This window comes from Petromyzon marinus, chromosome 21, assembly GCF_048934315.1.
Source record: "Petromyzon marinus isolate PM22_M1 ecotype Great Lakes invasive population chromosome 21, UKy_Petmar_22M1.pri1.0, whole genome shotgun sequence".
Classification (NCBI taxonomy): domain Eukaryota; kingdom Metazoa; phylum Chordata; class Hyperoartia; order Petromyzontiformes; family Petromyzontidae; genus Petromyzon; species Petromyzon marinus.
The window spans coordinates 8,198,809-8,222,764 of NC_133687.1; the positions used below are offsets into that span (position 1 = coordinate 8,198,809).

The 23,956-nt window shown below is 49.7% G+C and overlaps 1 protein-coding gene across 4 annotated transcripts in view; it reads right to left on the minus strand.

The window, feature by feature from the left end:
• The window catches only part of LOC116944325 (SH3 and multiple ankyrin repeat domains protein 2-like), a 375,705-nt gene that overhangs the window by 44,438 nt on the left and 307,311 nt on the right, over positions 1–23,956 (minus strand). For all 4 annotated transcript variants that reach the window (XR_012942522.1, XM_076068527.1, XM_076068526.1 and 1 more), the window contains 2 exons: positions 6,303–6,385; positions 1,272–1,396 (listed from right to left, as the gene is read on the minus strand). Coding sequence is in view for 3 of the 4 variants with exons in the window: in XM_076068527.1 (XP_075924642.1) it covers positions 1,272–1,396; positions 6,303–6,385 (208 nt within the window). In the remaining variant the exon portion in view is untranslated. The remainder of the gene's footprint in view (positions 1–1,271; positions 1,397–6,302; positions 6,386–23,956) is intronic.

Here is a 23,956-nt window from a genome sequence, read left to right on the forward strand (position 1 = left end):
TTTCTGCTGACGACATAGACTTGCGGTGTCCTACACCTGCGTGGTTTTTAACATTTATTTTTATTTGCAAGGTGGTCACCCGTCCAATGCATGCACCCTTTACGCTCACCCCTGCTTTGATGCTGAGATCTGGCAACGTGGGAGCCGCTCTGCCTTACGTGCATTACGCACATCTTTTATTCAGACCAAACGAGAGAGTAAAGGTCCTCCCCTCTTCATTTTCAAGGTGGGACCTTGGCAACGATGTCACTCAAGCGGCCTGAAATCGCGAGTGCCAAGTTGAAACAACGCGACAGAAAGGCATCTCGCATTTGTACCCACGTGAGAGGTGCAGTATGTACAACGCCTCGCCGATTTATATCGACGTGCAGACACGCCACCAGCAACGTTACCCAGCACCCTGAGTGGACAGCCAGAAATACAACTACCCAGCCCGCTACTGAAAACGTGAGAATTCATCTTTATTACGTCAAACTGTTCACCCATTAAAAATGTCTAACTTTAAATAAATAAATAAACAGACGTGTCAGATAAGCACTATATTAAAAAGATCACACCACCAGCACATTCTGATAATCGTCACAACGCAAATGAAGATTTGACGTAAGGATCTTGATTAAACAACTCGGGGCAGGACATTGTGATGCTGTGGAAGTTACAAAAAAGAAAGCTTGCAATCGTTTGGGCATCGATCAGGAATAAACCCGGAAAGGGTGGTACACACATGGCAACGCACACCAGAGTCGAAGGGACAAGTGGTAGAGTGAAGAGCAAGCCTGTGCTGGATCGACACACCAAAGGAGGACATGGACACAGAAAGGCTTAGAGGTGAAGCATCTCGTCAAGAAGCATAAACCATCGCGCAAACTCCGGACATCCCTCACAGCAGCGGCTTTTGGCGAAGCATCGGAAAAAGATGGTCACCGTACCGCGCTCTTTCAGATGCGCTTCTGCGGCCGTCTGGAACGCTCTTTCTTCCGATATTAGGAAGCCACTGGCGTTTATACACTTTTAAATCATAATTGAAAATTCATTTCTTTAGAACTGCTTCTTGTGTTTAGTTTTTCGTCCTTCCCCCCGCACCTCCGATTAGCGCGGTTAGCTACATACGGTGCGAAAGAAGTCTAACGTACATACATTCAAGAAAATTAGCACAGAACAGACACGAGTGGACTTGACTCCATTCGGCCTCATGGTCGCGGAAAGCTGACGGCAGAGAAGGGAAAGGGGCCCGCTTGTGAACGCTACGCACACACAGGCCTGGGCCCTACCTCCATGAGGAAGTCTCCGGTCTTGAGGCCGGCCTTGGCCGCCACGCCGCTGTCATCCACAGACTCCAGGTACTGCAGCGCGGGGAAGGCTGGCGTTGGGGTGAATTCTTCGATGGGTGTGTCCGCTACAGTCCAGCACGGGCAACAGCATCTCAGCTCACCAACATCGCTCGGAAAAGGCACGCATTTACATCGACGTCGTCCACGTTTATGAATAACTTGTTGACGTCACCGAGTATTTACCGTCGTTATTCGCGAGGGATACGTTCCGGAGACGCTCGTGAATAGCCAAGTTTTCGCGCATAACGATATTGGCCTAGGAAAATTGCCTTAAATAAATATGTAAATAATCATCATCACTTTATATCTCATTTTCTTTATCTCATTGCTTTCTCTCTTACACGTTGTAGGGTGTCAACAGGCATTCCTCTAGCTTGCGAAATGGAATTAAAATATAATAAAAACCCCTCTGTTATTGATTCCAAAGTAGGGTGACAGATCCTCCCGCAGAAGACTCGGTTAGTCTTCTCTGGGGAAGCAAAAATATATATTTTTTAACAAACTTGGGGTCATTGTCGTGTGACTACAGCGCAAATCTCTCAAAGCCAGACTCGAGTAAGCGAGTAAATTCACGGTAAGCCAGAGGGCTGGCCGAAATTGATAACTAAATATATGGGATTTACAAAAAGTAAACCAAAGTAACACCGTTCAGTGATGTGCAGGAATATGTGGCATGTGTTTGTGCACTTGCATTTATAAATAGATATCCCAATCTGTTGTACGGTATTCAGTGACTACTCGGTCATCAAACATATTCCACGAGTCGGCTGCGTCTCGTTGTTGCTAATAAATATAGAATGTGCTTTACTTAATTTATAAACAAAATCAAGTTTTCAAGATTGTCAGAAAAATCTCTTCAGCCTGCCATCCGCATCGACTGAAGCTCGGCCTTCACAGCAAAGCTTCATAACCACTGCAAGCGATTAAACTCTGCACTTGTGCATTTTTAGTGCAAATAAATTGTGAAATATTACATTACATTGAGTTGTTACGTTATTAGGTGTTAATTAAATGTCCCGTTGAATTATTTGCATGATGCTGGAAATCCACCTAACGCCTCCCCTTCCTCCACCCTTAGCTGTAAAACATCTCCTAAATGTAAAAAACCCAATACGTGTTGTTTGAAACCACACAAGCAACGTTTGTTACAATTCACATCAAAAAGCAATGGCAGTGAAGAGGCTAAACACGTCCTCAGGACTAAAAAGTACATTACGTAATCTTTTGGGTGCACTGTCGTTCAATTTCCATTCATTCAGGGTGTACCAATCGTCACAGCTATAGCTGGAAGCCCATTCATTTCCTCTTCAATTTCGCTGTGTTATACATACAGGACCGTACACGTATTTCAGCGGTGCACAGTCCAGCACATCAAGTTTAACCCCTGCTTAGGTAGGATAAAAATGGGATAATTTTCTAGCTGGATATAAATATTCGGTTTGGATGCTTTTTTTATTAGATAAACACAAAAAACACAGGATTTGAACAATTTCAGAATAGGTTTTACCCTTTCTGGAAATAAAAACTGGTGTTAAGATGTTAAAACGCCAAACAGAAACAGAAACCTTTTGCCAACGAATCGTGTCTACTGTAACGTACTTGTGGTGAACATGCAAATATGTTGATACTGGCAAGGGAGGTCCCATGATTTATACCATAGTTTGTCTTCGCATCGGGGCACAATTTTGTTTTTGTTTTACCAGCAATGCTTAAAAAGGAATTTGAAAATAATTTAAGCCGGCCACAATCGTTACCTTTTTTTAAACCTATTGCAACATTTTGCTAGATGCCAGACCATAGGACATTGAAGTTAAAATACAGCGGGACGACATAATTACAGGGTGCTTCAAAAAAATGTTAACACTTCAGACAATTTCCCAAAACACCACCACCACAAGAAATGTGCTGCTGCCTCCGGGGCTCTGGAGATCACCTGGAGAAGATTCCAGGCCACGTGTCGACAACGATGGCGAGCGAACAAGTGGGAGAACTCTTTGACTTATCGAAGCTATTAACATCACATTTGTTATCACGTTACAGTGTATCAACCGTTCTTTTTCACGTAAAAAACAACGATTGTCCCATACGAGTGTTGACATTTTTTTTCCGAAGCACCCTGCATATGACAGAATCTGTCACATCCTGTTCACGAACCCGCGTTGGAAGCGGCTGACCGGCCAAACGCTACAGCGATATCCGGGCGGCAATTGCCCCGACCTCGCGTGTAAAACAGCTTATGCACAACGACGTTCCATTTTTTACTCGGCCTCAACAGTTCACGACCACACTTTGTAACAAAGGCTGAGATTCTCACCGGCGAACGGACGCGTGGCAAAAGCAACGTTGACGTCACTATTGCTTCTCCCCATACCGGACATGTGTGCGAAAAGAGAGCTTTATAGCTCATCGGATTCCTCCGGGGTGGACACGAAGACGACTCCTGATTATGAAATCGTGCGGTAGAACGGACGGGCACGTTGCAATGATTTGTCGACGCCAATATGTGAGCGTGGTAACACCTAAGGCACCGGACTGCAAGGAATGACGATGATGACGATGCCTTCCTTCATTTGCATTCGTGTCTTACGCAACGGGTTAAAAAAAAAATTGCAGCCGACTCTGGACTGGCTAAGGGTTAAAATATTTCAGGAACGCGGTACACCACGTCGAGTATTGCATCTCACCGCCGTGGCCTGCTTGGGTCTCCCGGAGAGCCGGGTAAAAAAATAAAACAGCTGAATATTGGTCGACAGATCAAATTGAACCCCAACGTGTAAAGCTACAAACACGTGCGATGTATACGCCGTGTTAGCGTTATGCAATCTGCACACGGCAAGTACAGAACTGTGTCTCTGCAAAGTACACACAATATGCGTAAACTACAACATTCTGTAGATGCGGTTATAAGCATATACTGTATGTATACCGAGTACTGTATTGTCGGTACAGGATGCACGTCTTGTTTACAAGGGGTAATAATGTACTGTGCACAATTCACACACACACACGCGCGTATGTTAAACTTCTTTCCCACCGTACGGAGCCTTACCGTGCTAAGGCGGAGGTGAAATTAATGCGTTCACACCACGTACCCAGCAAAGCAACGCCAACGTCGAGCCGACGTTCCACGTTCACTGGCTATGTTCTACACACATATACACAGGGTGTGTGTATATGTGTGTATATATAAAACACATATACTGCATTGCAGTACCTAATTGATAAAAAAAAAAAAACCTCTCGTCTGGCAAATGTAATGCAGGTGACATTGCGCCTGTGTGCCAGTCAGAACGGTGTCGTTCCACAGCAAGCAGCAGCAGCAGCTGGACGAACGCGTGGCTTTGCTATTCATTCAAACGATGATATTCAAAGCACGTTGGTTAAACGTCGTTTTACGAAGCATCCCCTTACCCCCCCCCCCCCACCCAAAAACCACTCCTCCTCCTCCACCTGGGTTACGGTCCCGCCTGCCGGCTTTCCCCCCAGCTCTCCCGGTGCACGCCCGCAGGAATTCGCGACGCTTGAGGCACGACAAACTTGTGCCCGAGCAGCTCGCTAGGCTCACCGATTAACATTCAAGAGGCGGCGGCCGGAGGGGTTTGAATGACGGCGTGGTGTCGGTGAGCCAAGAAGCCCCATCATCATACGCCACGCGTGTCGCGCCGGCCTTCATAGGTTGGTGCTCGCTAACAGCACTTGCCCACCAGAAGTCTTAAGTCTATACTGCCGGGGGCCGGGGGGGGGGCGGAGGGAGAATCGCTGTCTTTGTATGATGATGACTGCCCCCGCGTGCGTGACGACTTATGCGGCGCTGATTCACATGAAGATCTCCGCGCGTGCGTGTCTCGTTGTGTGTTCCACCTGAGCGTTGGTTGCGATTATGATCCGAGACCACGCGTGCGTGGCGAGTTTGGCTGCTCCATCTGAGTAGTGAGTTGGGGGGGGGTTGGTAGTGTAGCGGCTAGCGCGCTACGCTCACCACCAGTGCACAGCGAAAATTAATGATCTGGACCGGTCCCGAGCCTCCCCCGAGGTCGACTCAGCCTCAAATGAGTAAACGGTGCGGTGTGTGCAACACAAACATAGCCACTAGGGAGACAAAGGTGCTCCCCCTCCACCAACCCAATCTCGTTTGCCATTGATGGCCTTTATCATAGGTGCTGCTGCTGCTGTTCGCTCACAGCGCTTTGTCCTCCCACCGGCAGTGTTCGCTATGGCTATCCGGCGAGGGAGGGACGGGTGGGTGGGAAATCTGTGTCGTCGTCGTCGTCGTCCCAGCAGAGCGCTGATTACGTTCAAGATAACACCAAAAAAGAGATATCTCTCGCACACGTGTGGACTCTGTCTGTGTGTGTGACTGGCGTGACCACGAGTGTGCACGCAGCGTGACACGCGAGATGGAGGGGGGGGCAGGCGGTGTGCGGGAAGCGCTGAGTTTGAATCGTCGACGTGGGGGGGGCTCCATTCGCGTCACGTGCTGGTCATGGAGCGATTGTTTAGCAATCCTCGCGCGTGCGTTAACCACGGGATTTGGGGCGGCGTATTTTGAGCCGTGCTCGAAGAACGACGTTTTCCGACAATGGGCGGAGGTGGATCGAGCGTGCCGTGGTTTCTTGCCGTGGATCCCGGACTTTCAATTGGCACCGCACGTGTTGGCCCGCCCGTGCTAATCGGAGGTGCGCTTTGGAGAGCCACCACCCCCACCCCCCAACTCCCCCCAACTCTGCCCACACACCCCACCCAGCCAGCCACCCACCCCCCAGGTGCGTACCTGGTGACAAGGTGGGGATGGGGTGGGTGTGGAGCGATTGCTCAAGCAGGGTGAGAACGCAGAGGGGTGGGGAGACGGAGGGGAGGTGGGAGGAAGGGTTTAGGAGGGGACGGGTTAGGGAAATGCGAACGAAGCGGGCAGGGAGGAGGAGGAGGAGGGGGGGGGGTTGGAGGGGTGTGTGGGGAGGGGGGGTCGCCCACCTTTAGCACCGCGCAGTACGAAGCCGAAGCCTTCGTTGTCCCGCTTGCACAGCACCACGCTCTTCTCCTCCACCACGTAGTCGCTGCGGGTGGAAGCCCAGAGGCAGCCGCGTTTAAAGCGCATGATCATGGCGACGGACGACCGACGAACGCGCGGCGCTCGACCCCCCCCTCCTCCTCCTCGGAGGGCCGACGCGAGGATCGCGCCCCGCTCCTCCTCCTCCACCTCCTCCTCCTCCTCTTCGTGGCGGTGCCGCTGCCCCGGCCGCGGATGAGTGGCGGAGGCTGCGGTGCCCGCCGCTGCCTCCGTCACTGCCGGCGGGGGTAGCAGAGGCCTGCAGAGAAGCTAGCAACTTGGCAGCGTCCGGCAGGACGGAGCAGGCGATCATGGCGTTACGGAGGAGAAAATAAAAAAATGGGGGGGGGGGGGGGGCAGGAGGAGGAGGAGGAGGCCTCTCTCTTCTTTTGCGCGGCTGTCGCTCGGTCGAACGCGGTTGCGGCTCTCCCTCTCCCTCCCTCCCTCTCTCTCTCTCGTGTGTGAGAAGCGGTGATCGTGCAAGCGGGAGCCGAGCGGGAGAACGAAGCTGGGACACACGCACACACACACACGCGCGCGCCACACACACGCGCGCGCCACACACACGCGCGCACCGCACCGCACGCACGCGCCAGCGCGCACGCACACGCGAGGAGGCGCGCGCGCGCGCACTGCACGCGGGGGGACGGAGTGGGGAGGAAGGTGGCGGAATGGGGGGGGGGGCAACGGAGGGCCGGTCGAGGGTGTGTTGGTGGTGGTGGGGGGACTATAGAGGGACAAGACGGAGCGACGGACGCGCAGAACTGGAATAGAGGCGGCGAGACAGGCGGCGGAGGCGAGGCGCGGCGCACGGAATGTGAAAACGCTGCGCGGTGGAGCTGGTGATGGTGGGGTGGGGGTGGTGGTGGTGGTGATGATGGTGGGGGTGGTGGTGATGATGGTGGGGTCGTGGTGGTGGGGTGGTGATGGTGGTGGTTATGGTGGTAGGGTTGGTGGTGGTAATGGTGTGATGGTGATGATGGTAGGGTTGGTGGTAATGGTATGATGGTGATGATGGTAGGGTTGGTGGTGGTGGTAATGGTGTGATGGTGATGATGGTAGGGTTGGTGGTAATGGTGTGATGGTGATGATGGTAGGGTTGGTGGTGGTGGTAATGGTGGGGTGGTGATGATGGTGGTGTGATGGTGGTAATGGTGATGATGGTGTGATGGTGGTAATGGTGTGATGGTGATGATGGTGATGGTGTGATGACGGTAATGGTGTGATGGTGGTAGTAATGGTGGTGATGGTGATGATGTTGGTGGTGATGGTGGTGTGATGGTGATGATGGTGGTGATAGTGTGATGGTGGTAATGGTGATGATGGTGTGATGGTGGTGATGGTGTGATGATGGTGTGATGGTGATGGTGTGATGGCGGTAATGATGTGATGATGATGGTGGTGGTGATGGTGGTGGTTATGGTGATGATGGTGGTGGTGATGGTGTGATGATGGTGATGATGATGGTGGTGATGGTGATGATGGTGGTGGTGGTGATGGTGGTGGTGGTGATGATGGTGGTGGTGATGGTGTGATGGTGGTGATGGTGATGATGATGGTGATGATGGTGATGATGGTGGTGGTGTGATGGTGGTAATGGTGATGATGGTGTGATGGTGGTAATGGTGTGATGGTGATGATGGTGTGATGGCGGTAATGGTGTGATGGTGATGATGGTGGTGATGGTGTGATGGTGGTGATGGTGGTGATGATGGTGGTGGTGATAGTGTGATGATGGCGATGATGGTGGTGGTGATGATGATGGTGATGACGGTGGTGATGGTGTGATGATGATGATGGTGATGATGGTGTGATGGTGATAATGATGGTGATGATTGTGGTGGTGATGGTGGTGATGTTGGTGGTGATGGTGGTGATGATGGTGTGATGGTGATGATGATGGTGGTGATGATGGTGTGATGGTGGTGATGATGATGGTGATGATGGTGATGATGATGGTGATGATGATGGTGTGCGCGCCGCCGTGTGGGGTGTGCGGGAGCAGCAGCAGCAGCAGCAACAGACGAAGCGAGACGCGCTGCTGCTGCTGCTATCTCATATGCGGCACTTTCACGGCCCCGGTCATTATTCTACCCCCTTTGTCTTGCCGCTGCTGCCGCTGCTGCTGCTGCCACTGCGGCTGCAGCGGCGGCGGCGGGACAGCCGCTTACAACAAGACAACGCAAGAATAACTCAACGAGTGTCCGCCGGACCACCTCCCGCCACCCCCCTTCCAAACGCGACGACCCTGGCGGAATGTCCCGTCATTATTTCCATCTCCCTCCCCAAGTCGTCGTCGTCGTGATCATCATCATCGTCGTCGTGATCATCATCATCATCGTCGTCGTGATCATCATCATTGTCGTGATCATCGCGCCGGCTCACGCTGCCGCCGGAGCTGATAACGGGCGAGGAGGAGGAGGGGGGGGGCTGATAGCAGCATCCATCGCTTTTCATTTGTATTCTCAGCCCATGCTTAATTTCTCTCACGTAGAGGCTGCTGCAATATCCACGGCGTGGCCTTTAGCAGTAGCGGCGGCGTGCGGCGGCAGCGTCGGTGGCTGCAGCGAGTTTCGCGGTCGGGCCCTGCAAGTAGCCGTGAGCAGCCAAGCCAGCGAGTGAGCTGCCTGGCTTGGCCGGGCACGGCTTTAGCAGTCGCAACGTGGGGGGGGTCCCCTCTGCAGGGGCTTGCCAAGAGCCCCCCCCCGCCCCGTCCACGTGCGATGGACGAGCGGGCGGAGGGGATGGGCAGGGAGTCTGAGGGCATCGTTTACATTATCGGGGCATCTCGAGAATTGAGCAGAGCGAATGTGGAATGAGATGAGCGGTGAACAATGGGTGGGGAGTGTTGCAACGTCGGTCACGTTGGTGCCTCATCCGTGACGTTCCGATGCTTTGACACCACCGCTCACCCTTTCATAAGTGCAACTTTGCAAGCAAGCGCGCGTGTGTGAAACGCAGCACGGAATGCCGGAGACTCCTGGATTGTAAAAAAAGAAAGACCCCGACATGGCCCGTGGTCGACGGTGGTTCAGCATCCATTGCGGCACACGCAGTTAGAGACAGACAGTATACATCCGACGGTAGACTCTTGATTATTCGCTTGCGGTTTATCCGATTTGCGGATTAACCGCGCAACCTGAGATTTTGACATGAATTAATAACTCATGGATTATCCCTCGAGCCCGAATTAATGATCTAAAAAAAAACAGTTTTACATTAAATCACGACGTTTCGGAGGCAACACAAGCTTCCGTCTTCAGGTGGAAACTGTCAGTAATTTTGCTGTGACGGTTTCCACCTGAAGACGGAAGCTTGTGTTGCCTCCGAAACGTCGTGATTTAATTTAGTTTTCATTTATTTTACCTACGTGAATTTACCGAAAAAAAAACAAAAGAGTATGAATCCTTGCAGTCACGAAAGCTTCAAATATAGAATTAAGTTCTACATTGTTTTTCTTGAAAATGTGTATTACAAGTCACGTGCTTAAACCGAACAAATGGTGCTCCGGTTCATCCGAAACCACGTGATCGCCTCTACAGTACAGCAGTTGCCATATCTTTACAAGAGTGGGGCGGAGTTTGATTGATTTTTGATTGGCGTGGCTCTGCAATCATCCACTTAGTCGGCCGAGTCTTCTGAGCTCGCGAGAGATCGATTGGTCGAAGGTTGGTATTCAGCGGAATATGGGTATTGTTGGATTATCCGTGATGTTGAATTATCCCCGTTATCAGGTAATCGAGATTTTACCGTTTATGCATATCTCATTCTAGGGCGACGATGCGCCCACAGCAATCTCTTAAAAAAGGCAACATTTGATGGAGGCGCGTGTATTATTGATAGAAAAAAACAAACCCCCTAATAAACATGCTATTTACACAACTTAAGATGAGCTGGCCCTCGTTCATTCTGTCATGACATTTCAGCAAAACCACGTAAGAAGATCCCGGCAAGGCTGGAAGCAGCAGAAGAGCTCTTTAACCCCAACATTAGATTGGGGAATAATGCAATCAAAGCAATGATGAAGAGCAACCACGTGGAATGCAATCGACAATTTGAGAACTGAGCGATGAAAATCGTCGACCTTTTCCCGCGCCTTGCGATTTCGCCGATGCCTCCGGTTGGTTCGGTCGGCGACGTATGGTGCGAAAGAAGTTAAATGTACGGTACATACATAATAGAGGTGTTTTTGGGGTTAGATCGTGTAAATATGTGTCGTTAAACCCGCCACCACCCGACACAGCCAATTTAGTAAGGTTTGTCACGTAATAAGAACGTGCCAATTCGTCACTAGTACAGCACGCCGGTTTGTCGGAGAGCAAAGCCACAACATTTACAATCTGAGTACGACGTTTCGCCAGTAATTACAACTAGCTTCATCAGGCGACAGCCAGATTTGTGGAAAAATCCTCTTTCATTTCTTAAATAGAGGCGTAGGTGTGGTGACGACACGCGTGTAGTGGTTAGCACGTTGCGCTATGAACCCTGGCGGTCCCGGTTCGATTCCCGCTCACGGCCAACCAGTCCTGGGCCTCGCCTAGATCGACTCAGCCTCAAATGGGTACCTAGTGCGGTGTGTAAACATCAGCGCCGGGGAGACAAAGGCGGCCGGGCGTGGTACTTTCCAGACCACCGCCCCCTTGTGCCATCCTGGCCCTTCCTCCCATAGGTGCTGCTCGCTACCAGCACTTGCCCCAACAGTCTATGAGAGTCTATGCGGGTGATCTTTGTATTTGCTCCGCTCTGCTGACTACAATCTCGCGATACGCGGCGGTGCAGTGCCTGGAAACCCAGACGCACTTTGTAAAATTAGATATATGCTGTACACAGTACAGTATATATATCTTTTTTTAAAGTGATCACTAAATAAACTTTGACAACCAGTTTAAGCACGCGCTACACATTAAACGGTGCACGCGTAAGAGACCCGTGTCAGAAGAGTCCATAAGATTTTACAGCTGGGGACATATATGCCTCGTGAATAACTCAACTCATGATCTTGCAATCTGCCGCCTATTTATGATGTCCGTTCACGTTAAGTGACACGCGGCAGACATAGTTAAATCTATATATATAATAAACACACACAAGTTGGGCTGGGAAAAAACAAGAGAGTATGTTTTTACCCTTACTGGCGATAAAATAGGTGTTAAGATACCGTTTGCGAGGAATGTAGTATGAATGTTCACCACAAGTACGTATCCTTTCTGTACTTGTGAACAGGCTAACAAAATATGCTTTGATGATTTTATATGCAGTCTGATTGGCCTGGTTTGTTCCCCACGCCACTCCAACCCCACCACCACCACCTCTGTCTCGCACGACTGTTCATGCCTTCAGGTAACCAACTCCATCTATTTTCTTACCTAGAAATGTCATTGTTTGTCTGTGTCTGTCTGTGTGTGTGTGGCCGCAACTTGCGAAGGATTTCGCTCACAAACCGTGGGGGTTTACGTTTTAAAAAGTAGCCAGGTAACAAGCCATGAGCCCCGTGCTGAGCCAGCGCTATTACGATTTCATGTCCGTCACCTTTAAAGTAGTTTAATTAGCGATTTAGTGCTGTTTTTGGTTATTTATTTATTAGCTAGCACGTGCTCGACCCTACCAACTCACACGCGTTCGGTGGGGGGGGGGGGAGGGCCCTACCAACTCACACGCGTTCGGTGGGGGGGGGGAGGGCCCTACCAACTCACACGCGTTCGGTGGGGGGGGGGGGGGGCCCTACCAACTCACACGCGTTCGGTGGGGGGGGGGGGGGGCCTACCAACTCACACGTGTTCGGTGGGGGTCAAGGGGGGAATTCTCTTTCGTGTGGACACTGCGCAAGGTAACGCAGATTTACAGCTCCCTTAAAACATTAAATACCATGACTGTTTACCCATTACAAATTGCCTTTCACGGGTTACATTTAATGGCGGGGATTAAGCAATGTTTTACCCTAAGAAACACTATTTTTCCTCCCTGACTACCACTATCTTTGCCTTAGCGGCAACGTCTATTTGTGACGGCATGACACTTATGCACACGTTTTCTCTTTGAAAATAGGTAAATTTCTAAATGTCACCATCCTGCTCACAAAAACCAGGTTCGAGGGGAAGAATAGCCTTTTTTCTGTACTCTTGAGGCATAACCAGCCACGTAATATCACTTACTGCGAAAGGGCCAAACCAATAAATATACTCATTGCTATTACGTCTTCATTCTATCATATTTACACTTGCCCCCTCAGTACGGTGGTTGAGTAGTGACGTTATGTCAATGACGCTTGATTGGAGCGCATCTGCTCATAGTTACAGGTAGGTTCGGTTCGTTTTGTATTCCTTGCCTTTCATTTATTTGCCGCTCTTGTGGCAAATGTTTGCACCAAAATGGTTGAACATCCTCGTAGTCGATTATGTACGCGTGCTTCTCCCCTCTCCCTTGCTTCTTTCGCTAAAGTCACGTACAGTAAAACCTTGGATTGCGAGGAGCATAATTCGTTCCGGAAACGTGTTTGTAGTCCAAAGCGCTCGTATATCAAAGCACTCGTATATCAGTTGTGATCACGTGACGCTCGGCAGACAAAAGCGTATACGTTACTACTCGTATTGCAAGACCTCGCTCGTTTATCAAATTAGTAATTTATTAAAAAAATTTGCTCGTCTTGCAAAACACTCGCAGACCAAGTTACTCGCAATCCAAGGTTTTACTGTACATAGAAAACTATTATTTACAAACTTATTTAGTCTATATAAAAGTTAGAGTGTGCGTTTTTACGTCCATGTGTGCGTGTGAGTCCATATATGTGTGTGCGTTGTGTCTGTGTGAATCCGTGTGTGTGTGCGTCAATGTGTTTGTGTGTGACAGTCACTGTTTGTGTACGTCCATGTGTGTGTGTGTGCGGTGTGTGTTTAAGTCGATGTGTGTGTGTCAGTCGATGTGTGTGTAAGTCCATGTGTGTGTGTTAGTCCATATATGTTTAAGTCCATATGTGTGTGCGTAGTTCCATGTGCGTGTGAGTCTATGTATGTGTGTGTTTAAGTCGATGTGTTTGTGTTAGTGGATGTGTCTATGTGTGTGGGTCCATGTGTGTCAGTCGATGTGTGTGTGTACGTCGAAATGTGTGTGAGTCCATGTGTGTGTGTTAGTCGATATGTGTTTTGTGTAAGTCCATATGTGTGTGTAGGTCGATGTGTGTGTGACTCTATGTATGTGTGTGATTAAGTCCATGTGTGTAAGTCGCTGTGTGTCTGTATGTCGATATGTGCGTGTGTAAGTCGATGTGTGTGTTATGTGTGTAAGTCGATGTGTGTGTGCGTCCATGTGTGTGTAAGTCGATGTGTTTGTGTGTGTACATCGATGTGTGTGTGCAAGTCCATGTGTAAGTCCATGTGTGTGCCAGTCTATGTGTGTGCGTGAGTGGATGTGTGTGCGTAAGTGCATATGTGTGTGTGTAAGTCGATGTGTGTGTGTGTCTTTTTCGCCCGGGCAACGCCGGGTACTTCCCGCTAGTTCCCTATATAATTGCTACATCCGCTCCGACAGTCGGTGATTGCGTGGCTGGCTTTTGTTTTTTGTTTTAAACATCGTCCCACCGAAATAACAATAAACCCATCACGCAAGCACCCCCCTAGGTCGGCCACTGCAGTGCCGGATGAAGCTAGTGCGGGGCCTGTAGCATATGTTATAAAGGGGCTCTAAATAAAAAAAACATAAAAAACAATTTTTAACTTGCATATGAAAGAAATGGTATTTTTTCATTTTCTATACAGCCAGATAATACGACAAATCGCTAAACTTAAACACCCAGTCGTTCATAACAGTTGAAGGCAGTGTAGTACTATAGTAATAGAGCAAGTGCGAAAATCACTGAACTGGAATTGAGGACTTGAAAGCATTTAGCGCTTGAAAGTGCAGGGCCCGTAGCGACTACTACATATGTAGCTACTTTTGCTACTGGGATAATCCGGCACTGGGCCACTGGTGTGTTGTTCACAACCCCCGGGGCAGCGTCCGCGGATTCCTGATCGCTTTACCGCGGAAGCAACGCCGAGGCGACGTCGGAAGCAGGGTGACAGGAAGCGTCGAGAAGATGCAGTGACGCTTCCGCCTTATCAATACACAGCCACAGATGCCAGGTCCTGTCCGCCTACCTATACAGCAGCCAGGCCTGTGCATCTACCTATACAGTAATACCTACAGTAGCCAGGCCTGTGCATCTACCTATACAGTAACACCTACAGTAGTCAGGCCTGTGCATCTACCTATACAGTAACACCTACAGTAGCCAGGCCTGTGCACCTACAGTAACACCTACAGTAGCCAGGCCTGTGCACCTACCTATACAGTAACACCTACAGTAGCCAGGCCTGTGCATCTACCTGTACAGTAACACCTACAGTAGCCAGGCCTGTGCATCTACCTATACAGTAACACCTACAGTAGCCAGGCCTGTGCATCTACCTGTACAGTAACACCTACAGTAGCCAGGCCTGTGCATCTACCTGTACAGTAACACCTACAGTAGCCAGGCCTGTGCATCTACCTATACAGTAACACCTACAGTAGCCAGGCCTGTGCACCTACAGTAACGCCTACAGTAGCCAGGCCTGTGCATCTACCTGTACAGTAACACCTACAGTAGCCAGGCCTGTGCATCTACCTGTACAGTAACACCTACAGTAGCCAGGCCTGTGCATCTACCTGTACAGTAACACCTACAGTAGCCAGGCCTGTGCACCTACAGTAACACCTACAGTAGCCAGGCCTGTGCATCTACCTGTACAGTAACACCTACAGTAGCCAGGCCTGTGCATCTACCTATACAGTAACACCTACAGTAGCCAGGCCTGTGCACCTACCTATACAGTAACACCTACAGTAGCCAGGCCTGTGCATCTACCTATACAGTAACACCTACAGTAGCCAGGCCTGTGCATCTACCTATACAGTAACACCTACAGTAGCCAGGCCTGTGCATCTACCTATACAGTAACACCTACAGTAGCCAGGCCTGTGCATCTACCTATACAGTAACACCTACAGTAGCCAGGCCTGTGCACCTACAGTAACACCTACAGTAGCCAGGCCTGTGCATCTACCTGTACAGTAACACCTACAGTAGCCAGGCCTGTGCATCTACCTATACAGTAACACCTACAGTAGCCAGGCCTGTGCACCTACCTATACAGTAACACCTACAGTAGCCAGGCCTGTGCACCTACCTATACAGTAACACCTACAGTAGCCAGGTCTATGCATCTACCTATACAGTAACACCTACAGTAGCCAGGCCTGTGCACCTACAGTAACACCTACAGTAGCCAGGCCTGTGCACCTACCTATACAGTAACACCTACAGTAGCCAGGCCTGTGCACCTACCTATACAGTAACACCTACAGTAGCCAGGCCTGTGCATCTACCTATACAGTAACACCTACAGTAGCCAGGCCTGTGCATCTACCTATACAGTAACACCTACAGTAGCCAGGCCTGTGCACCTACCTATACAGTAACACCTAGAGTAGCCAGGCCTGTGCACCTACAGTAACACCTACAGTAGCCAGGTCTATGCACCTACCTATACAGTAACACCTACAGTAGCCAGGCCTGTGCACCTACCTATACAGTAACACCTACAGTAGCCAGGCCTGTGCATCTACCTATACAGTAACACCTACAGTAGCCAGGCCTGTGCATCTACCTATACAGTAACACCTACAGTAGCCAGGCCTGTGCACCTACCTATACAGTAACACCTAGAGTAGCCAGGCCTGTGCACCTACAGTAACACCTACAGTAGCCAGGTCTATGCACCTACCTATACAGTAATACCTACAGTAGCCAGGCCTGTGCACCTACCTATACAGTAACACCTACAGTAGCCAGGCCTGTGCATCTACCTATACAGCAGAAGCAGCATTTCTGTGATATCCTGCAATCGCGCAGGGCTACTGGCACTACAACACACTTTAACGGGCAGCAGCGTATTGTCGTGATGATGGCGGAAGGAGCATATGCATTCTGCCTTGGGCGCACATCTTGCCGACGAGGAGGAAGGAAGACATACGCAGGACCAGCGTGGTGTCGTGTAACTGGAGCGGATATAGCTCACAGTCGCAACGCATAACGCCGATGCAAACACTTCACCCAGCAACAACAACATGATTGTTATTATCAGCACGTGTATATGCGTAGGGGGGGGGGGGGGTGGCCGTTACGATGAATCCGGATTGTCGCTGATTACACCCACCATTACGAGTTTGCGGTTTTTGGTTTTCTCCTTTCCATCTAAAAATCACGGCAGCAAATCAACAGCTTAACATCACCCCCCACCCCCCCCAATTTATTTGCTCTCCTCCACACAACCCCCCACCCCCCAATCGCGGCCCGCCGCAATGGGTTTTGTTTTGTTTGACTCAAAATTGTCGCTGAAGGTTACATTATAATATCACTTTAACACTTGGGTCCTGAAAATGGGAATTGAAAGGAGAAAAAAATAAACTCCTTAAAATGTATATTCTTGGTTCTTTCGGTAAAGTCACGTAGAAGGGAAACAATAAAATAATAAAAATATAAAACAATAAAATTCTCACGACGTTTCGACTGCAACACAAGCAATCATCATCAGGTGTGAAAACCACAGCAAGAAAATTAGAAAAAAGTGGCGGTTATTTTTTTACGTTAGCACCACGGAGAGCGATTTGGCAGTTTGTTCAGATGGACGAGTCCATCTATGTTCTTGGTTCTTTCGGTAAAGTCACGTAGAAGGGAAACAATAAAATAATAAAAATATAAAACAATATATGTGAGCATTTTATTGTTTTATATTTTTATTATTTTATTGTTTCCCTTCTACGTGACTTTACCGAAAGAACCAAGAATATGAATCCCTGCAGTCACGAAAGCTTTAAATAGAAAAAGAGTCCATCTATGTTCGGAAAAGAGGAGGGGGGAGACGAAAATAATGGATGTGGTCTGAAAGCCACCGTAAGCGTGAACAATCAATTAAGACCCGAAATGGTTTATCAAATCCTTCCAATGATTGCTAAGCCAGAATCCATATTCTCGGTTGAAATTCTCTCTGTGTTTGTATATGTGGATAGCCTCACGAACGAATCTCTCATGGTAGCCAGATGGCTTGCAAAGAACCTCTGTCTTGGAGAAGTCAATGTCATGTGAGCCTACTGAATTATAACAGTGATCTGCCACGGCCGAGGTGTTGGTCCTACCTAAAACGTCGTGAGAAATTTTATTGTTTAATATTTATATTATTTTATTGTTTCCCTTCTACGTGACTTTACCGAAAGAACCAAGAATATGAATCCCTGCAGTCACGAAAGCTTTAAATCCTTAAAAATTGTTTAACGGTTTAAACAAAAAAAAGGACGTTTCCCTCCTGGGTAGAAAACGGGGCTGGTGACACAGCAACGTCAACAACAACAACAAAAGACAACAGCGGTCGCTCTGGAGTTCATAATTTGTGCCCCCCCCCCCCACACACAACACCCTCACATTGTGCGCTACAGACGTCGAAGCGACGACACCGTGACGTTAGTAAGACATAACATTAGGAATAGGTTTTACCCTTTTAACTGGCACAAAAACTGACACCTTTATTCAAGGCGTCATGTTCGCAATAACCACAACACAAGCAGTCAAAATGCAAACAACAAAAAAAGACAACTCTGATAATAATATGCACTGTCCTTGAATTTGATTGGTCCACACCCGAGACGGCTTTTCTTAGAGCCTGTGCTCGTCTTTGAATCAATGCCGCCGAAATTATGCGGAACTGCTTAGGTGCCGTCCATAAATGACGTCACGCGATTTTGAACGATTTTTAACCCCCTCCCTCTCTCGTCACACGGCGTCACAAAAAGTCAGACCCCCCCCCCCTCAAATATGACGTCACAAAGCTCTGCCTTACCGCCCCCCCCCCCAAAAAAAAGGATATTTCCATTTTTAAAATAAAACATGCTTCAAATCGCCTTAAACTATTATCATTGTAGTGCATATTTAATGTGGCGCTCTGATGTTGTAGGAGAAAACATTTATTAAAAAGTCTATTTAATTAAGTAGAACGTGTTGTTTCTAGATTTGAAGTTTTCGTGACTGCAAGGATCCATGCTCTTTGGTTCTTTCGGTAAAGTCACGGATTTATTTTAAGTTGCGCGTTTTGATGTGACGTCACATTTCTCAAACCCCCCCCCCCCTCGTCACACATCGTCATAAATGTCTGACCCCCGCCCGCTAGGTGCGTGACGTCATTTATGGACGGTCTCTTAAACACGCATTAGCCGATAATTGTGCGTGGAACAACACTGGCAACTTAAAGTTAGTCGTTGGAATGCGTTAAACACAAAAAAAATGTTACGCTGTCAATTGTTTGGCTGTTTAAATGTGGCGGTACGGGGAATGTACGCCAATGTCAGCTAATTAATTTGCTTCGTTTATATTTTCAGGTGTCACGTACTCGCAAGGCCGTAATTATAATATATATTGGGCGGGACACATCCCCCCCCCAATATTCAAATATGCTCACAATGTCCCCCTCCCCCCCAATATATTGCTATAAAATAGATATATTTTATATGATTGTGGTTATGGTTGTACTTTTTAAATCCCTAATCTCTGCCATTACATACAATGAAACAAGAAAAGAGCAATGTAATACAATATACACTATTAGACATTATTGTAAAAAAAATAATAAAAAGTCCATCCTATGTGTAAGTGAATTTTTTAATGTTTTACGCAGTTCGCCAGCAATTAGTTTCCAGCGAGCGTGTCTCTTGGCGCTGCTGATGAGACCCCGCGCGTGGGAACCCTGCCCACGCTTTTGCTCGTCTCGTCCTGAAGCAACGCCGCCGATATTATGTGCACACTTTCCCGCGACGCAGTTATGCTGATGATGGGTTGTGTAAACACATCTATATACACAGTTTTAATTCGTACGGAGATACGGATTCGGGAAATAAAACATTGCTCATTTCGTCCTAACATAGGTCGAACGGTGTGCTAGGAAGAAGGGCCATTGCCCGAAACGTCGCCCATTACAGTATACTGTATATATATAGTTCTGTTAAGGCAGTATTCCTGATTAACGTATTGAATGTTTTTTTTTAATATATGTATACAGCAGGATGTGATAGAGCAGTGTACTTCACTAATTTTCAGAGTTGGTGGGGGGGGGGGACACTTCCATCAGGGCCACCACACATTTTAAACCATTGTTGGGGGTTTGACAGCAGCAGCAGCAGCACGATGATGATGATGATGGGTGGTGTTGTCACTCTTTGTGTCTTGTCGGGGGGGGGGGGGTTGCACTAAAGGCCACCAGGGACGCCAGTGGTACAGCGGGGCCTTGCCATGGAGAGCGCTGGTCTAGTGTGTATAGTGTAGCGTAGTGTAACGTAGTGTATAGTGTAGCGTAGTGTGTAGTGTAGCGTAGTGTTTCGCGTAACGTAGTATATAGTATAGCGTAGCGTGTAGCGTAGTGTAACGTAGTGTATAGTGTAGCGTAGTGTGTAGTGTAGTGTATAGTGTAGTGTGTGGCGTAGTGTATAGCGTGACGTAGTGTATAGTGTAATGTGTTGCGCATTGCAATGCTTTTAACACATTTTCAAAGGGGAGGCCACTTTCGCCGACAAGACATGATCAGTGTGCGGGACGCCACACATTTGAAACCATTGCAGGTTAGACAGCAGCACGATGGGCGCGGTGTTTTCACCATTTGCCTGTTGTCGGTGGGCCGCACGAAAGGCCACCCAGGGGCCCACCAGCAAACGAAGGACACTGGAGTGGACAAAGGGCTGCGGATCCATTTAAATCCGGCCGCGTTGTAAACACGAGGCCGCGTGTCAACCGAGGCCGCGCGGCACGGCAACGGTTAAGTGTGGGAGGCGCACGGGTTGACTTGACAAGCCTCCTGCTCCTCCTCCTGCTCCTCCAGGCTTCCTGCATACGTCGCCAATTCGCTGCTACGAATGAATGAACGTGGGAGAGACGTAGCCTACGAGCCAGCGTGCGCACGCGCACACACACACGCGCGCACAAAGACAAAGATCCCCCGTATAGCCTTAACAGACTGTAGGGGCAAGTGCTGTTAGCGAGCACCTACGAAGGCCGGAACGGCACACGAGGGGGTCGGTGGCCAGCAACCACGCCCGGCCGCCTTTGTCTCCCCCAGTGGCGATGTTTTTTTACGCACCGCACCAGAGTACTCATTTGAGGCCGAGTCGACCCAGGGGAGGCCCAGGTACCGGTTCGGATAATAGTCTCTGCCGGTGTTGGCCGTGAGCGGGAATCGAACCCGGACCGTCGGCTTTGTAGCGCAGCGCGCTAACCGCTACACCACCGCTCCCCACACGCGCGCACGCGCATGCACAATGCTCGCAACACAAAGACAAAGATCCCTACCCCGTATAGCCTCAACAGAGTGTTGGGACAAGTTGCTGTTAACGAGTAGCTCCAATGAAGGGCAGGGCACGGCACGCGAGAGAGGGGGTTCGGTGGCCAGCAACCACGCCCGGCCGCCTTTGTCTCTCCCGAGTGGCGATGTTTTTACTACACGCGGCACCAAGTACTTAGTTGAGCCTGAGTTGACCTAGGGGAGGCCCCCGGACCGGTTCAGATTATTGTCGCTGTCCACTGGTGGTGGCCATGAGCGGGAATCTAACCCGGCGGTCACGTAAACTGGGGTGAGTACACACACGTAGTCACGTATACTGCGGTGAGTGTACAACAACAACCGCCATTCGCCACTAAGTGGGTGGCGGTGACGTCACCACGACGCTTGTGCCAGGCTATGTGCACGTTGAGGCCACGTGAAGTGTCGAACGCCCGCTGGCACGAGGTCACGGAACAGAACCAGGTGCCACGGGTCGACTGACTGAGATGAGTGGCTGATGCACCACCTGTGCCCCCTACTGTGCCAACTTGCTGTGCTTTAGCCACCCGGCGCTCCGCTTGTTGTTGTGAGCGTCGCTCCTCTGCCCTCCGTTGTTGTTGGAGGGCGACTGCCTCCAACTGCCCAGTAGCGTCCTTCACGAGCCTCCTCCACAGAGGCCGATCTTGGCATCGCTGGTACCAGTTATCGGCATGTCCACTCAGCTCCACATCCTCCTGTAGCACATCACTCCATCTCTTCTCTAGCCCGTGCCGTGGCCGTTTAGCCCCCTCGATCCAGCCGAACAAAAGCTGTTTAGGCATGTGGTGGCTGGAAATGCGGGCTACATGGCCCAGCCAACGCAGCCTTGCCTGCCGGAGGAGCTCACTGATGGGACTTTGCCAAGATCTTTCAAGGATTTGTGAGCTCCTCACACAATCCAGCCTGGTTAAACCCAAGATCGATCGTAGGCAGGCCAGCCTAAATCTTTCTAACTGGCGAAGATGTTCCATTAGGGGGGTCCATGTTTCGCAAGCGTAGAGAAGGGAAGGAATGACCGTGGCCGAGAAGACCTGAAGCTTCGTGCGGAGCGACAGACCAGGTAGCTTCCACACAGCGTTAAGCAACTGATGAAAAGATAATGCCGCTCGACTGATTCAGAGTGAGACCTCTGCTGTCAAACCGGAGCCGGTCATGCGCACACTGCCCAGGTATGGAAAACTCTCCACTCTCTCCACAACTGCCCCATCACCAATTGGGAGTTGTGGGGGTGGAGTGTCCGATGGTACAAAATACCCAGGCAGGTGCTTAGTTTTGGTGGGGCTGATGGTAAGGCCCCACCTCTTAGTGGCATGCTCCAGGTTCAGCAGCAGCACCTCCAACTCCTCCTCTGAGTGAGCAGCAATTACCAGATCATCGGCATACATAACGTGGTTGAGCAATAGGGAACCATCCCTTGACCGCACCCGGGCATCGATCAGCCTCCCATTGTATCTGTACCAGATGGAAATTCCTCCGGTACAGCGATTGAAGGCTTCACGAACTACGTGGTCGAAATAGATGGTAAATAATGTGGGAGCCAGAGGACATCCCTGTCGCATCCCAAGATGAACAGGGAATGCCTCCGACTCCCGGCCACGTAGTTTTACCCGGGCCCGCTCACCATCATGAAGGTCCTTAATTATCATGAGCAGAGGGTCAGGGACTCTAAAAGCACGAAGAACAACCCAGAGTCCAGGCCTACTCATGGTACCATAGGCCTTGACCAGGTCAATAAAGCAGAGATGTAGGTCCTGTTGGAATTCCCTACACCTCTGCTGTAGCAGACAGACAGAAAATATGGCATCTGTGCAGGACTGCTCTTTCCTGAAACCAACTTGGGGCTCCGCAAGCCTCTACTCAGCGTGCCTAGCAAGGCGATGTTGAATAATCCTTGCCAGGACCTTTCCCGGCACACTGAGGAGTGAGATGCCCCTCTAGTTGTTACAGTCTGTACAGTCTCCCTTCTTAAAGAGGGGGGCCACCAGGGCATCCTTCCAATCCTACGGAACCCGTCCAGTGGTCCAGACTGTTACTGCAGAGTCTACACACACACGGTCACGTATACTGCAGTGACTACACACACACAGGGTCACATATACTGCAGTGACTACACACACACACACACGGTCACATATACTGAAGTGACTACACACACACACGGTCACGTATACTGCAGTGACTACACACACACACAGGGTCACGTATACTGCAGTGACTACACACACACACGTGCTCACGTATACCGCAGTGACTACACACACACACGTGGTCACGTATACTGCAGTGACTACACACACACACAGGGTCACGTATACTGCAGTGACTACACACACACGGTCACGTATACTGCAGTGACTACACACACACACACGGTCACGTATACTGCAGTGACCACACACACACACGGTCACGTATACTGCAGTGACTACACACACACGGGGTCACGTATACTGCAGTGACTACACACACACGGTCACGTATACTGCAGTGACTACACACACACACGGTCACGTATACTGCAGTGACTACACACACACAGGGTCACATATACTGCAGTGACTACACACACACACGGTCACATATACTGAAGTGACTACACACACACACGGTCACGTATACTGCAGTGACTACACACACACACAGGGTCACGTATACTGCAGTGACTACACACACACACGGTCACGTATACTGCAGTGACTACACACACACAGGGTCACATATACTGCAGTGACTACACACACACACGGTCACATATACTGAAGTGACTACACACACACACGGTCACGTATACTGCAGTGACTACACACACACACGGTCACGTATACCACAGTGACTACACACACACACGGTCACCTATACTACAGTGACTACACACACACACGGTCACGTATACTGCAGTGACTACACACACACACGGTCACATATACTGAAGTGACTACACACACGGTCACGTATACTGCAGTGACTACACACACAGGGTCACGTATACTGCAGTGACTACACACACACAGGGTCACATATACTGCAGTGTCTACACACGTGGTCACGTATACTGCAGTGACTACACACACACACGGTCACGTATACTGCAGTGACTACACACACACACGGTCACGTATTCCGCAGTGACTACACACACACACACGGTCACGTATACTGCAGTGACT